At 44.8% G+C, this 16,667-nt stretch overlaps 1 protein-coding gene across 7 annotated transcripts in view; it reads left to right on the plus strand.

Moving 5' to 3' along the window:
• RMC1 (regulator of MON1-CCZ1) overlaps positions 1-16,667 on the plus strand; it is a 32,241-nt gene that overhangs the window by 3,862 nt on the left and 11,712 nt on the right. For 4 of the 7 annotated variants that reach the window (XM_030926026.1, XM_030926025.1, XM_010383233.2 and 1 more), the window contains 5 exons: positions 9,276-9,416; positions 9,735-9,838; positions 12,220-12,309; positions 12,399-12,504; positions 13,538-13,649. In XM_030926026.1, the coding sequence (XP_030781886.1) occupies positions 9,339-9,416; positions 9,735-9,838; positions 12,220-12,309; positions 12,399-12,504; positions 13,538-13,649 (490 nt within the window). In that variant the 5' untranslated portion in view covers positions 9,276-9,338. Of the gene's footprint in view, positions 1-655; positions 713-1,865; positions 1,953-9,275; positions 9,417-9,734; positions 9,839-12,219; positions 12,310-12,398; positions 12,505-13,537; positions 13,650-16,667 lie in introns of all 7 variants that reach the window. The other 3 variants (XR_004055697.1, XM_030926024.1, XM_010383232.1) reach the window with 1 other exon arrangement.

Genomic DNA, 16,667 nt, shown 5'->3' on the forward strand with positions numbered 1-16,667 from the left:
TCTCAGGCTCAAGTGATTCTCCCACCTCAGCCTCCCTTAAAAATTGTTAAAAAGTAATTTGTAACTTTGTGTGTCTTTTGTATTGCTTGATAGCTAGCAGCATAGACTGTGTGAGGCATCATTTTTGGCTACTTTATGAATTAGCCTTCTCATCTCTCATTTCTGAGTGCTAGATCTGATAGGAGCAGATATTCCAAGTCGAAACAGCCTGCAAGCACTTTAGCCCTTGTAAATGTTCACCATTGCCGTTTGTAGAGTAGAGGGAAGGCTGTTCCAAACAGGCAGGATCCTCTCGTGGTTTCTTCCATCAGTTTTAAGTGTTAAAGTCTTGGGGAAGCCTCTTAGTAAGTGCAGCAACACATTTCTCTGACATCAGCTGCTTGAGGAATGAATTTTGAAAGGAGTTACTAAACTGTAACTGAATATTTGTATTAACTTAAAAAAATTGAATCGTAAGCCTGCTGCTGTTGAGACAGATGATCCGAATTGGTCTTTTTATCTTTCCTGTGTTTGGGTTGTCTTCAGTTATTTTCTGGTCACTTTTTAAGTTAATATTTATCTTTTTCTTGTAGTATGCCAACGTAGGCATACTACTACCCATTTAGCAGTATGCTGCCTAATCCAAATGTGTGTGTGTGTGTGTTTTTCCTTTCAGGATTTTTGTAATTTTATCCCTGATAATTCCCAGCTGGAATACACACAGGAGTGCAAGGTATGACCCCAGGCCCTTTCTCAGCTGCTGGCATCAGTGGTGTTGAGCTGGGTTATGTTGTGGAGAGCGGGGCATCAGGGTCACAGGGAGCACAGACTTGAAGTCAGACCGTCCCACATGTTGATTCCAAAACTGGAGTCGGGCAGGGTGTTTGCTTTGTGACGTTGAACAGTTTTCTAAGCTTGAAAACTTGTTCCTTTGGAGCGGGGAGGGTTCAATGGATGACGTGTGGTGAACACCCAGTGGTGCTAACCCTTGGGGGCTGTCATCTGTCCTGCCCTTTTTCTCCTCACTGGGCCGACAGCACATCTGGGTCTGGGCCCTGCGATCCCTCACAGCCACATGGAGCGGAGGTTTCTGGTGAGGAGTTTCTTTTTCTCTTTCCTGAAGTTTCCTTTCCTCCATTTGTTGTCTTTGTCTCGTCCTTACTTTCTTTGTTGCTTCCCCCAGGTGTTGATTCTGATCCACATTAATGAGATTTGCTGGGTGTCGTAAACTAGGCTAGAGGGAGCTGAGCTAAAAGTGGCAGTGTGGCACCCTGGGCGCTGACAGAGGCTGCTAGTGGTTGGGGTAGGGCTTTCTGCATCTTTGTGGCTGTTTTGCTCAGTGGAGTTCAGGGTGGACTATTCAATGAGGAGAGGTGCATCCCCACCACTGTCCCCCTGCCCTGCGGTGGCCCCGTGTGAGGAGGCCCTCAGCCCAGCCCTGCTCAGCCCTGTCTGCCCTCAAGCGAGTAGGGTGTGTGTCTCAGGGTCCTCAACCCATTTTGGTCAACACTCGCTAAAGACCCTTAGGCCTTTGTACATTTGTAATAACAGTTTTTGTAATGTGGGTGACTGAGAATGTCGGCAGTACGGTGATTCCCGCAGGGAGAAGCTGTGTCTGTGAGCTCTGGTTGGTTACCTTTCTACAAAACATAGACTTCCCCCGTTCTGTTCAGTAGAAGGAATTAGGATTCAGGTTCTTGAATGAAGAGTTATGGGCAAAAATCAGGGAACATAGTATTTAAAATAAAAATTGTTTTGTTAATTAGTAAACATTCCGGGGAACTTTCATTAAAGAATGACAAACTGCAGAGATTGTTAAGCTTTTGAAAAGAGTTATATATATTGTTTCTTATTAATTACAAATATTTTAAAAACATTTTTCTTAGACTAAGAATGCCAACATTCTAGGATTCTGCTGGACTAGTTCTACTGAAATTGTCTTCATAACAGATCAAGGAATCGAATTTTACCAGGTATTATGTTTATCATTTATGTTTGTTGGTAAAAGTTCAGTGATAGCATTCTGACAGCCTTTTGAATTCAGTACTGAAGAGAATTTTTTTTTTTTTTTAAACATTTTTTAGAGATGGAATCTTGCTCTGTTGCCCAGGCTGCAGTGCAGTGGCGACATCGTGGCTCACTGTAATCTCAAACTCCTGGGCTCAAGCAATCCTCCTGCCTCAGCCTCCTGAGTAGGTAGGACTACAGGCATGTACCATCATGCCTGGCTAATTTTTATTTTATTTTATTTTATTTTATTTTATTTTATTTTATTTTATTTATTTTTTTGAGATGGAGTTTTGCTCTTACTGCCCAGGCTGGAGTGTGATGGCATGATCTCAGCTCACCACAACCTCCACCTCCCAGGTTCAAGTGATTCTCCTGCCTCAGCCTCGTGAGTAGCTGGGATTACAGGCATGCATCACCATGCCTGGCTAATTTTGTATTTTTAGTAGAGACGGGGTTTCACCATGTTGAGGCTGGTCTCAAACTCCTGACCTCAGGTGATCCGCCCGCCTCGGCCTCCCAAAGTGCTGGGATTACAGGTGTGAGCCATCGCGCCCAGCCCTGGCTAATTTTTAAATTTTTTTATAGAGACGGAAGTCTCGCTATGTCGCCCAGGCTGGTGTTAAGCTCCTAACCTCGACTCCTGCCTTGGCCTCCCAAAGTGCCAGGATTACAGGAATGAGCTGCAGCACTCAGCTTTAGTCTCTTGCTGGGGATTTTATTCTTTTTTTTTTTTTCCTAATTGCAAGTAATACCTTTAAAAAAAAAAAAGCGGGGGTGGGGGGGCTTGGTGTCCCATACCTGTAATTCTAGCTCTTTGGAAGGCCAAGGTGGGCAGATGGCTTGAGTCCAGGAGTTTGAGACCAGCCAGGCCAACATGATGAAATCCCATCTCTATAAAAAATACAAATTGTTAATCAGGTGTGGTGGGGTGCGCCTGTAGTCCCAGCTACTTGGGAGGCTGAAGTGGGAGGACTGCTTGAGCCCAGGAGGCGGGAGGTTGCAGTGAGCCAAGATCACACCACTGCGCTCCAGCCTGGATGATAGTGAGACCCCATCTCAAACAAACAAACAAACAAAAAAACTTCATTAAAAAGTGGGCAAAGGCCAGGCCCAGTGGCTCACACTTGTAATCCCAGCACTTTGGGAGGCCGAGGCGTGCAGATCACCTGAGGTCAGGAGTTCAAGACCAGCATGGCCAACATGACGAAACCCCATCTCTATTAAAAATACAAAAATTAGCCAGGTGTGGTGGCAGGTACCTGTAATCTCAGCTGCTAGGGAGGCTGAGGCTGGAGAATTGCTTGAACCTGGGAGGCGGAGGTTGCAGTGAGCTGAGATGGTGCACTGCACTCCAGCCTGGGCAACAGAGCAAGACTCTATCTCAAAAAAAAGTGGGCAAAGGACATGAGCAGACACTTTTTAAAAGAAGACATACACGCGACCAACAAACATAAAAAAGCTCAACATCACTGATCATTAGAGAAATGCAAATCAAAACCACAATGAGATACTATCTCACACTAGTCAGCATAGATATTATAAAAAAGTCAAAGAATAACAGATGTTGGCAAGGTTGTGGAGAAAAGGGAACCCTTATGCACTGTTGCTGGGAGTGTAAATTAGTTGAACCTTTGTGGAAAACAGTATGGCGATTCCTCAAAGAACTAAAAGCAGAACTGCCGTTGGGCCTAGCAGCCCCATTACTGGGTGTATATGCAGAGGAATGTAAATTATTCTACCGTAAAGGCACATGCACATGAATGTTCACTGAAGCACTGTTCACAATAGCAAACACATGGAATCAACCTAAATGCCCATCAGTGACAGATTGGATAAAGAAAATGTGGTACATATATACCATGGAATACTATGCAGCCATAAAAATGAACAAGATCATGTCTTTTGTGGGAACATGGGTGGAGATGGAGGCCATCATCCTTAGCAAATTAACACAGGAACAGAAAACCAAATACCACATGTTCTCACTTCTAAGTGGGAGCTAAATGATAAGTTACGAATGCAAAGAAAGAAACAGCAAACACGGGGATCTACTTGAGCAGGGGAGGGTGGGAGGAGGGAGAGGAACAGAAAAGATAACTATTGGGGACTGGACTTAATACCTCGGTAATGAAATAATCTGTACCACAAACTCTCGTGACATGAATTTACCTGTGTAACAAACCTTCACATCTATCCCCGAACCTAAAAGTTAAAACAACATTCAAACATTGCAAGATACATAATATGGAAAGCAAATGTTCCCTATAATCCCAATAAATAATTATTATGAACAGTTTGGTGCATATTCCTCCATTTTTAAAAATAAATACATACAAACTTCTTTTTAACAAAAAGGGGAATGTTATATATAAACTTTTGCAGCTAGCTTTTTTTTTTTTTTTCCCAAAGTGTATCTTGGACATCATTCTATATTTTATTCTGACTGGGTAGTATTCCACTGTATGGATGGACTGCAGCTTAACCAATTTTTTGTTATTGGACATTGGCTGGTTTTCCATTTTTTTGTGATTACAAATAACCGTTCAGTAACATTCTTGTACACACTTCTTTATGTTAGAGGGAGAGTTGCAGTATAGGTATGAACATCTGAGAAGCTGAACCGGTATCACCAAATCTCTTTTAGACATGTGCGTTTTCACTAGCAATATAGGAACTTCTGCTTTTCATACCTTTAGGAGAACTGGATATTATCAGTCCATAGACATTTGTCAACCTGAGAGGCAGAAAGACTTTTCTTTTTTTTTTTTTTTTTTTTTTGAGACAAAGTCTCGCTCTGTCGCCCGGGCTGGAGTGCAGTGGCCAGATCTCAGCTCACTGCAAGCTCCGCCTCCCGGGTTTATGCCATTCTCCTGCCTCAGCCTCCCGAGTAGCTGGGACTACAGGCGCCGCCACCTCACCCGGCTAGTTTTTTGTATTTTTTTTAGTAGAGACGGGGTTTCACCGGGTTAGCCAGGATGGTCTCGATCTCCTGACCTCGTGATCCGCCCGTCTCGGCCTCCCAAAGTGCTGGGATTACAGACTTGAGCCACCGCGCCCGGCCGACTTTTCTTTTTTTTTTTTTTTTGAGACAGTCTCACTCTGTCACCCAGGCTGGAATGCAGTGGCACTATCTCGGCTCCTCCACCCCTTGGGTTCAAGCAAGTCTCCTGTCTCAGCCTCCCAAGTAGCTGGGTCTACAGGTGCCCACCACCACGCCTGGCTAATTTTTGTATTTTTAGTAGGGGTGGGGTTTCACCACGTTGGCCAGGCTGTTCTTGAACCCCTGGCCTTAAATAATCCACCTATCTTGGCCCCCTAAAGTGCTGAGATTATAGGCATGAGCCACCACACCTGGCTGAAAGACATTTTAATTTGCATTTTACATTACTAGGGAAGTAAGCATCTTTTCATTTGTATATTGTCCATTTGTATTTTGCTAACTGCCTCTTAAAGTTTTTTTATTTTGTGATAATTATTTTGAGACAGGATCTCTGTCACCCAGGCTGGAGTACAGTGGCACAATCACGGCTCACTGCAGCCTTGACCTCCTAGCCTCACGTAGTCCTCCCACCTCAGCTTCCTGAGTAGCTGGAACTACAGGTGTGTGCCAGCACGCCCAACTAATTTTTTTTCCTTTTTTTTTTTTTTTTTTTTTTGTAGAGATGAGGCCTTGCCATGTTGCCTAGACTGGTCTTGAACTCCTAGGCTCAAGCCTTTCTCCTGCCTTGGCGTCCCAAGTGCTGGGATTTATGGGCACGAGCCACAGTTGTGGCCAAAAAAATTTTTTTTTACTGTGGTAAAAAACATATTTATCATCTTAACTGTTTTTAAGTGTTCAGTTCAGTAGTGTTAAGTATATTCATTCACATTGTTTTTTATGAAATAGCTCCAGAACATTTTTCATCTTGTGAAACCAAAACTGTATCCAGTAAATAACTCCCCTTATCCCTTCCTTGCAGCCCCAACAATCTCTATTTTACTTTCTGTTTCTATGAATTTGACTCCTTTTTTTTTTGAGATGGAGTCTCACTCTGTCGCCCAGGCTGGAGTGCAGTGGCGTGATCTCAGCTCACTGCAACCTCTGGCTCCTGGGTTCAGGCGATTCTCCCATCTCAGCCTCCCGAATAGCTGGGATTACGGGTGTGTGCCACCATGCTTGGCTAATTTTTGTATTTTTGGTAGAGATGGGATTTCACCCTCTTGGCCAAGCTGGTCTTGAACTCCTGACTTCAGGTGATCCACTCACCTCAGCCTTCCAAAGTGCTGGGATTACAGGCATGAGCCACTGTGTCCGGCCGAATTTGATTTCCTTTTATGCTTCATATAAGTGAAATTATACAGTATTTGTCCCTTTGTGACTGGCTTATTTCATCTACCATAATGTCCTAAAGGTTCCCCCATGCTATAGCACGTGATAGGGTTTCCTTTTTAAGACTGATAGTATTGCATTGAGTGTATACACCACATTTTGCTTATCCGTTCATCTGTTGAGGGACATTTGGGTTGCGTCCACCTCTTGGCCATTGTGAATAATGCTGCTGTCAGTACAGGTATGCAGATACCTCTTCAAGATCCTGTTTTCAGTTCTTTTAGATTTATACCCAGAGTGAGATTGCTGGAGCAGATGGTAGTTCTGTTTCTTAATGTTTTAGGGAACTTGTATACTGTTTTCCGTAGCAGTTACACCATTTTGCAATCCCTCCAAGTGTACAGGGGTCCCAATTTCTCCGTATCCTCACCAACGCTTGCTGTTTTTTTTTTGATAAGAGCCATCTTCTTTTTTTTTTTTTTGGGGGGGGACGGAGATCTCACTCTGTCGCCCAGGCTGGAGTGCAGTGGCATGATGTCAGCTCACTGCAAACTCCGCCTCCCGGGTTCACGCCATTCTCCTGGCTCAATTTTTTGTATTTTTGGTGGAGACGGGGTTTCACCGTGTTAGCCAGGATGGTCTCGATCTCCCGACCTTGTGATCCGCCTGCCTCGGCCTCCCAAAGTGTTGGGATTACAGGCGTGAGCCACCGCGCCCGGCCGATAAGAGCCATCTTAATTGTGGTTTTGATATGTGCTCTTTGTTGATTAGTGATGTTGAGCACTTGTGTGTGTGTTGGCCACTTTGTGTACCATCTTTGGAGAGATGACTAATTCGGGTCATTGTGCCTATTTTAAAAATCAAATTATTGTTATTTGTTGAATTGTAGTTCTTTATATATTCTGATATTAACACCTTCTTAGAGATACAATTTGCAAGTATTTTTTCCGAATCTGGAGGTTGCCTTTCCACTCTGGATTGTGTCCTTTGATGTACCTGCCTGTTTCTTTTCATCTGTTCCAGCTTCCTGACCTATTGGGCATGCTTCTGAGATCTCTAAGTGGAACTAATTCAGAGGGTGTTAAGAGTTCTTTCAGGTTTTGATTTTATTGACCTAATGAAAGCAATATAATTTAGAATGTATGGATAGAGAAAATACACCTATGCGTTAATGCCATGGTACTTTGCTGTAAGGCCATCACCGAAATCTTAGTAATGACTGGCTGGGCGCGGTGGCTCATGCCTGTAATCCTAGCACTTTGGGAGGCCAAGGTGGGCGATCACCTGAGGTCAAGTTCGAGACCAGCCTGGCCACCATGGTGAAACCCCGTCTCTATTTTTTTTTTTTTTTTTTTGAGACGGAGTCTCGCTCTGTCGCTCAGGCTGGAGTGCAGTGGCCGGATCTCAGCTCACTGCAAGCTCCGCCTCCCGGGTTCACGCCATTCTCCTGCCTCAGCCTCCCGAGTAGCTGGGACTACAGGCGCCCGCCACCCCCCCCGGCTAGTTTTTTGTATTTTTTAGTAGAGACGGGGTTTCGCCGTATTAGCCAGGATGGTCTCGATCTCCTGACCTCGTGATCCGCCCGTCTCGGCCTCCCAAAGTGCTGGGATTACAGGCTTGAGCCACCGTGCCCGGCCAGCCCCGTCTCTATTAAACCCCATTTCTACTAAGCGTTGTCTCTACTGTCTCAAAATAAAAATACAAAAATTAGCTGGGTGTGGTGGCGGGCGCCTGTAATCCCAGCTACTTGGGAGGCTGAGGCAGGAGAATCCCTTGAACGTGGGAGGTGGAGGTTGCAGTGAGCCAAGACTTTGCCATTGCACTCCAGCCTCGGCAGCAAGAACTAAACTCCATCCCCCCCCGCCTCAAAATTTTAATGACCAATAGGAGAACTTGAAACAAACTTTAGACAAATTCCATACACACAGAAATAGAATTTTGTACATGTGATTGCATGGGAAGGGTGGCTTGCTTTATGGAGGAGTGCCCTATGGCAATCATTTAAAGTCTTTCTGTTCTCTGCAGTGGGAAAGTATACCTTAAGGTTACCTAGATGGCTTCAGATCTTTAAGAAAAAAGTTAAAAAGAAAGAAGACTCTAGCACATCCTAGTTATTATAGTTATTAAGAAGCTTCTGGCTCCTGCCTGTGACTTGCACAGCAGTTCTTCAGTGCAGTGTACCATGAGCATTTATGTCTTGGGGGCTCTATACAGTGTTCCATAATAGCAGAATATTTACGGTACATTTAAAATGTGCCTGGATTATAAAGTATCGCATTTGTATGCAGTCTTATGAACACGTCTGCTAGAAGAAGGGAGCTCCTCCCAGGCCCATTGTAGACTGGAGTCGAGATGGAGGCCAAGTAGAAGGCAGATCTGCCATGGCCTGGGAGGTGGCTGAGTTAATACATGGGGCCCTGGAGGTGTCAGTTTCTTTTGGTCATTTCCTGGATGAGGAGAATTTTGTTGTAAATTGCTCTTAGGTGTATCCATGTGCTCCACCTGCCCAAGCATATAAAGCACCAAGCACAGGGCTGGTTAAGTAGTAGCTGTAATAAGCACAGGTAAGAATGTTCATTTCACTTAGTGGGTTTCTTCTGCTTTTTATTCTCAGAGTGCACTGTAAGAATCTTCTGACAGTTTGCTGTTATTGATTTATTTATTTATTGAGACTGAGTCTCGCTCTGTCATTCACGCTGGAGTGTGATGGTGCAATCTTGACTCACTGCAACCTCCGCCTCCCAGGTTCATTCAAGCAATTCTTGTGCCTCCGCCTCCCGAGTAGCTGGGATTACAGGCATGTGCCACCACATCCAGCTGATTTTTGTATTTTTAGTAGAGACGGGGTTTCACCATTTTGTCCAGGCTGGTCTCGAACTCCTGACCTCAGGTGATCTGCCCACCTCGGCCTCCCAAAGTGCTGGGATTAGTTTGCTGTTTTTTAAATGAAGATCCTGTTTCTTAAACTCTGCTTCAGGTATTACCAGAGAAACGGAGCCTGAAACTCTTGAAGAGCCACAATCTCAATGTGAATTGGTACATGTACTGCCCCGAGAGCGCCGTGATCTTGCTGTCTACCACGGTCCTGGAGAATGTCCTGCAGCCTTTTCACTTTAGGGTGAGAGGAAGCCCCCCCTGAAAACACAACATTTCCCCAGTTATCCCCTGTTGCTGTAGCATCCTAATGTGTCAGGCATGTTAGGGACAGGTTCCTCCAGCCGTAATGTCACCACTCTGACCACTAGAGGGCACTCTGTGTACCCGTCAGCTCCTGGAGCCATTCATTCTATGCTGAGCAGACAGGCCGTGAGGGGACACGGGGGACGGTGGAAAGGATCCAAAGTCTATGCTTATCCTTGTTGGTTTTACATAGGGAATGGTGAAGCATCAAAAGGGTTTAATAAGTTTTTCCTAAAACTTTTTTCCCCCTAAACAGGCTGGCACTATGTCAAAGCTGCCCAAGTTTGAGATTGAATTACCAGCTGCACCTAAGTCAACTAAACCCAGCCTTTCCGAAAGAGACATCGCAATGGCTACCGTGTATGTCTGTGTCAGAGAGAACTCCGTCCTGCGATTGCTTTCAGTAATCTAAATAATAGAAGGAGTGTGGTACAAGCACCACATGATGCCCTGACCCCTAGAACACATGAGGAGGACTCCCCTTGTCCTGGGTATTCAGTGTCTAGATCCTCTGAACACAGAAAACCTGCCGTGTTTCTGGCATTCCTTTTTGATTTTTATCAGCTTTGTGATGCTAAGGAATTCCTTTACCTTTCTAGCCTGATAAGACAAGAACTTTGAACTAATTTATTTCTTAGTGTTTTTGTTTTATAATTTCTTCTTTTTTTTTCAAGATAGAATCTTGTTCTGTCACCTAGGCTGGAGTGCAGTGGTGCAGTGTCGGCTCGCTGCAGCCTCCGCCTCCCAGGCTCAAGTGATTCTTCTGCTTCAGCCTCCCAAGTAGCTGGGATTACAAGTATGTGTCACCTCGCCTGGCTAATCTCTCTGTTTTTGGTAGAGACAGGGTTTTCGCCATGTTGGCCGGGCTGGTCTTGAACTCCTGACCTCAAGTGATCCACCTGCCTTGGCCTCCCAAAGTGCTGGGATTACAGGTGTGAGCCACTGTGCCTGGCCAAGTTTTTTTTTTTTTTTTTAAAGCTAAGTTAATAATCGTTCTAAATAAGAAAATAGATTAAGATTTTTATGTAACAAACATGGAACTCAATTACTTATATATGGAGATATATTTTCTTTTTCTGTTTTTTTTTTTTTTTTTTTTTTTTAAGATGGAGTCTTGCTCTGTTGCCAGGCTGGAGTGCACTGGTACGATCTCGGCTCACTGCAACCTCTGCCTCCCAGGTTCAAGCAGTTCTCCTGCCTCAGCCTCCCGAGTAGCTGGGATTACAGCCACGTGCCACCATGCCCAACTAATTTTTGTATTTTTAGTAGAGACAGGGTTTCACCATGTTGGCCAGGATGGTCTCAGTCTCTTGACCTGGTGATCTGCCTGCCTCGGCCTCCCAAAGTGTTGGGATTACAGGCGTGAGCCACCGTGCCCGGCAGTACGAAGGTATATTTTCATTTGAAAAAGTGGATATCTCAGTTTTTAAATTTGTAATGAAAATTTTAAACACACAATAGAGATTAATAAAAAAGAACCCCAAACTTTCAAACTTTTTGGTAGTTAGTATAATGTTCTTTTCTTTATTTCTTCTTCCTTTTTTTTTTTTTTTTTTTTGTTTTTTTTGGTACTCTTCTGTGGCTTTCCTGTTTATTTTTAAATTTTTTTTGGAGAGTCTCGCTCTGTTGCCCAGGCTGGAGTGCAGTGTTACGATCTCGGCTCACTGCAACCTCCGCCTCCTAGGTTCAAGTGATTGTCCTGCCCCAGTCTCCTGAGTAGCTGGGACTACAGGTGCATGCCACCACATCTGGATAATTTTTATATTTTCTGAAGAGATGGAGTTTCACCATGTTGCCCAGGCTGGCCTTGAACTCCTGGGCTCAGGTGATCCTCCCGCCTTGGCCTCCCAAAGTGCTGGGTTTATAGGCATGAGCCACTGTGCCCAACCAGCATTCCTATTTGGACAATAGATAAAGCGAGAGCAGTCCTGGCTGAAGTGGAGGTGGGGGACCTGTTCTCTCCCACTTTGGTCTCCTTGTCCCTGGGCAGGCCCAGCACAGAGTTTACCACTGGACTAGAGTATGCATTCAGGAACTGTTCACAGCAACACTTATTAGATGGCACTTAAATAGAAGAGGCTGAGCATGGTGGCGTACGCCTGTAATACCAGTGACTGGGTGACTGGGGAGGCCAAGGCAGGAGGAGCGCCTTGAGGCCAGGAGTTCAAGACCAGCCTGGGCAACATAGTGAGACCCTGTTTCTACAAAAATATTTAAAAATTAGCCAGGCACGGTGGCATGTGCATGTAGTCCTAGCTACTGGGGAGGCTGAGGTGAGGGAAGATCACCGAAGCCTAGGAGTTGGAGGTTGCAGTGAGCTGTGGTTGCACGTGACAGAGGGAGACCCTGTCTCTGAAAAATGAAAAAAAAAAAAAAGTGATTATATTTTCTTGTTACTAAGGAATATGCATTCATTATACACAACTTGGAAAACAGAGAAGAAAATGAACTTAGCATATCACTCAAGTGTAACTATTAACGTGTTTCTAATCATTTTAGACTCTATGCTTAGGTTTGGGGTTTTCTTTTAAAAGATTATGATCAAGCTGTATTTAGTGTGTGTTCTCTTTTCCACTTAACTTTATAATAGGCTTTGAGTAACTGCATGTTTCTTTGTAAACATTTTTGTTGGCAGCAGAATATCCATTAAATGAATATCTCATAATTAACGGTGATGCCATTTAGAACAAAGGAATTTTGAATGGCCAGATGTGATTTATGACTCTTTGTTCCCTAATTAGATACGGGCAGCTGTATGTTCTGTTCTTGAGGCACCATTCTCGGACCTCCAACAGCACAGGAGCGGAGGTGGTCCTCTATCATCTGCCACGGTAGACCTCATGCTTTGTTTCCCCTCTCTCTGTGATTTTAAAATGTGAGCTGCAGCTTGTTGATCTATTTTTTGCTTTCTATCCTACAGAGAAGGTGCCTGTAAAAAGATGCACATATTGAAGTTAAATAGGACGGGAAAGTTTGCCCTGAACGTGGTGGACAACCTGGTAGTCGTGCATCATCAGGATACAGAGGTACAAGCTGTCTACGTTTCTACCAAAGTTAAGGTTGCTTAAAAGCCTTGTGAAAATTGGCGGCTGGGTGCAGTGGATCACGCCTGTAATCCCAGCACTTTGGGAGGTCAAGGCAGACAGACTGGTTGAGCCCAGGAGCTTGAGACCAGCCTGGGCAACATGGCAAAACCCCACCTATATAAAAAATAAAAAAATTAGCCGGGTGTGGTAGTGCACGCCTATAGTCCCAGCTACTTGTGGGGCTAAGGCTGGAGGATAGCTTGAGCCCGGGAGGTCGGGGCTTCAGTGAGTTGAGATTGTGCCACTGCACCCAGCCTGGGTGATGGAGCAAGATCCTGTCTCGGGGGGAAAAAAAAAAAAAAAAAAAAAAAAGAAAATTGGCAAAATGTCTGAGTAAGATTAGAAAGTGCATTTTTATTTTTTATGCTAAGAGTTTTCATCTTCCAGATGGAAATGGGTTAAGTAGTTTAGAAAACAGTGATTGTGTCAGTTGATTAAAGATAATTGAAAACTGTTTCAGAAAGTAACACTTGAGATTTGACCTTGGAAGGAGGTGGGAATCTGCTCCATTCCATGAGTACATGAACTCTCTATTGCAATTGTGAGCATGGATGATAGTGCTAGGGGATAATGGTTTTGAGGCCGTGTGGACCAGGACAACTAGAATGGGTCCCGTGGGCTGGGCCTCTGGTATAAAGAAGCCACTTCCCTCCTCTACCCTCGCAGAGGGTGGTGACGCTAACTCTCTGACACGTGAAGATGTTTCCAGTGTAAATGACAGAGATCTGCTTAGGTCACTTTGAGCTTGTCAAAGGAAGCATGTCATAAATGCAGGAAATACTTGTGAGAGGAGATAAAAATATTAAAAGAGAGTTGTAATGTTAATGACAAATTCCTCCTCAAGAACTAGCCTGTAGGGAAGAGATGCAAACACAGGCTTTTAAACTGATTTAAACAGCAAGATGGGATGGAATGAAAGGGACTGGGAAACTGTGATTCATTTTGGCCTCAGTCTTGTTTTCTCCCCCCGTAGACGTCGGTAATATTTGATATCAAGTTACGGGGAGAGTTTGATGGCTCTGTTACCTTCCACCACCCAGTGCTTCCTGCGCGATCGATCCAGCCCTATCAGATCCCCATTGCAGGTAACGGGTTCTGTAGAGGAGTCTGTGCTGCCATTTTACCACGTGGCTGTGTTCTCACCATGATCTTTGGGACTCACATTAAAAGTGGAGTGAGGAGTAAACAGATTCCCAGATCTGTCTGATTTTGCCAGGGGCCATTTGTTCCAGTTTTGTTGTTTTAAGAGGGAGTCTCACTCAGTTGCCCAGGCTGGTATGTAGTGGCGTGATCTTGGCTCCCTACAACCTCCACCCGCTGGGTTCAAGTGATTATCCTGCCTCAGCCTCCCAAGTAGCTGGGATTACAGGTGTGCACCACCGTGCCCAGCTAATTTTTATATTTTTTTAAATTTATTTTTTTGACAGAGCCTCAATCTATTGCCCAGGCTGGAGTGCAGTGGCATGATCTTGGCTCACTGCAACCTCCGCCTCTTAGAAGATCAAGGTTGTGAGGTATTCGAGCAATCGAACCAAGTATTCAGTTGCTTAAATACTTGTGAGAGGAGATAAGGTTCAAGTGATTCTCCTGCCTCAGCCTCCTAAGTAGCTGGGATTATAGGCATGTGCCACCATGCCCAGCTAATTTTTTTGTATTTTTAGTAGAGATGGGGTTTCACCATGTTGGCCAGGCTGGTCTTGAACTTCTGGTCTCAAGTGATCTGCCCGCCTTGGCCTCTCAAAGTGCTGGGATTACAGGCATGAGCCACCACGCCCGGCCCAAATTTTTTTATTTTTGATAGAGATGGAGTTTCACCATGTTCTAGACTAGTCTTGAACTCCTGACCTCAGATGATCTGCCTGCCTCAGTCTCCCAAAGTGCTAGGATTACAAGTGTGAGCCACCGTGACCAGCCTGTTGTAGTTTTTTAAAAAATGCAACTACTACTGTTATGTTGTGAAATATGTTGTGAAAAAAGCATTTTCTAAGCTAGATGAATCTCCCTTGGGAGGAAATAATTTATCTTACCTGAGCTGTAGAATGGATAGTTTCGATTACTCATTGATGGTGAAAGATGTTTTAATACTGAGTACGTCCATAACGTTTTCTGTTTGCCTGAGCTCTGTAACGCTGAAATTAACTTTGGCTGTATGCTTGTTACTTTAACCTGGGATCACTTTTCTCTTCCTCACATTCCGTGTGACAGTGATGATGAATATTGGATTCTTTGGGACTGACAGTCACAGTAAGTGCTTTGGCTGTGACTCTTAGGCTTACCCAAATCAGTCCTCCTTCTGCCTGGAGAGGTGGGGTTGGGAAATCAGAAGAGTGGAGGCCAGGAATTCAGGAAAAGGGAAAGTCATTTATTTGCTTCATTTTGCCTTTTCCCAGTGTAATTGATTTTAACATAGAACTGAAAGAATACTCAACACTCTCTCTCTTTTTTTTTTTCCTTAAATAGAACTTTATTTTCTCACAGTTCTGGTGGCTAGAAGTTCAAGATTAAGATGTCTGCAGGTTTGCTTTCTTCTGGGGCCTCCCTGCTTGCAGGCCTCCTTGCAGATGGCCGCCTTCTCACTGTGTTCACACAGGGTCTGTCTCTTCTGTGCCTGTCCCTCCTAGCAGTCTCTCCCGGCTCTCTTTTGAAGGAGATTGGAGTGCAGAGTTGGCTAGTCTGAGGTTTCAGTGTACAAGACGTAGTCAGATGGCTCACACTTGGAACCCTGGTACTAATATTTTATTCTTTGTCAGATAGCATTGGGCGGTTGACCCAGCCTGCAGTCAGGATTTCCTTGTACCTTTCACCCAGGAGATTCAGAGTCGGGCTCTGGCTGAAAGTTTAGCAAGAGCAGCATCGTCAGCCCGACTGCCCTGTCTTGCTGGATTAGCCAAAAGCTTAGTTACTTTCTGGCACAGTTGGAGGAAGGAGCTGGTTCTTAACAGACATTTGATTAGGTCTTTTGGTCTCCTGTGTTCTCTCGAGCTTCTTCCTTTTCCTTTGTAAATAATGTTAGCATTGAAAGAATAGATTTTGCCAAGTGATTGTCTTGTGTCTGCTGCCCACTTGGCATGAACGTAACTGCTGGTGAATTGGGGGAAAAAAACTCAACATTTAGAACAAGCCTGTCCAACCCACGGCCTGTGGGCCACATGCAGCCCAGGACAGCTTTGAATGCAGCCCAACACAAATTCTTAAACTTTCTTAAAACATTATGAAGTTTTTTAATGATTTTCTTTTAAGTTCATCAGCTATATTATGTTAGTGTATTTTATGTGTGGCCCAAGACCATTCTTCTTCTTCCTAATGTGGCCCAGGGAAGCCAAAACATTGGACACCCCTGGCTTAGAACCTTCAGCTCTGTTCCAGTGGTGCAGGACCAGTTAGGAGGTATCAGGTTCTAACCATCTGGTTATAATGGAACAGATGTGAGGCTGTCACAGTAGTAGCCAGTGCAGAGATCAATAGGAGGAAGTAAGGAATCCACTGAGGGTCTGGGGAGCTAGGTGGTTTGGGCTGCAAAGCATTTTCAGAGGTTAGTGACTTTCATTTCCTGCTGGGCTGTGAGCCCTGGCAGGTTGAAGCATCCATGTGTCTTGCCCACTGTGCTGCCACTGGGTGGGCATGCTCAGGAATTGAATGGGCCTGTTTAGAAAGATATAACCAGCACTTTTGGGAAGAGTCAGCCACCCTTTTTCTTTTTGTTTTGGGCCTATTAGAACAGTGGGTCTCAATCTGACTACATATTAGAATCATCTGGGGGGCCTGGAAAATGAAAGCTCTCGCCTGACAGTGTGCAGGTCAGCCACACAAAGATGAGGGCTGTGCACTCGGTGCAGACCTTGACCCTTAGGTCCAAAGTGCGAGCGTTCTTCGCCGAAGCTTGTCTGCCTGGGCTCTTTCCTGGCTTTGGGCCGTCTGTTCACAATGACCCTTTCTCTGACCAGCTGATCGAAACCTGCCTTGATTGCACCTGGGTAATTGGAACAGAACCAGGAGTCATGGTTAGCTTGTGGGGCTGCCTAACTGGTTGCTAAGGGTCCCCGGCCATGTGAGGTTTTGGGGGTCTGCTTCCCAGATGAGCTCACTGTGCCTGGACCTACTCT

The sequence above is a fragment of the Rhinopithecus roxellana genome, chromosome 21 (genome assembly GCF_007565055.1).
Source record: "Rhinopithecus roxellana isolate Shanxi Qingling chromosome 21, ASM756505v1, whole genome shotgun sequence".
Lineage (NCBI taxonomy): Eukaryota > Metazoa > Chordata > Mammalia > Primates > Cercopithecidae > Rhinopithecus > Rhinopithecus roxellana.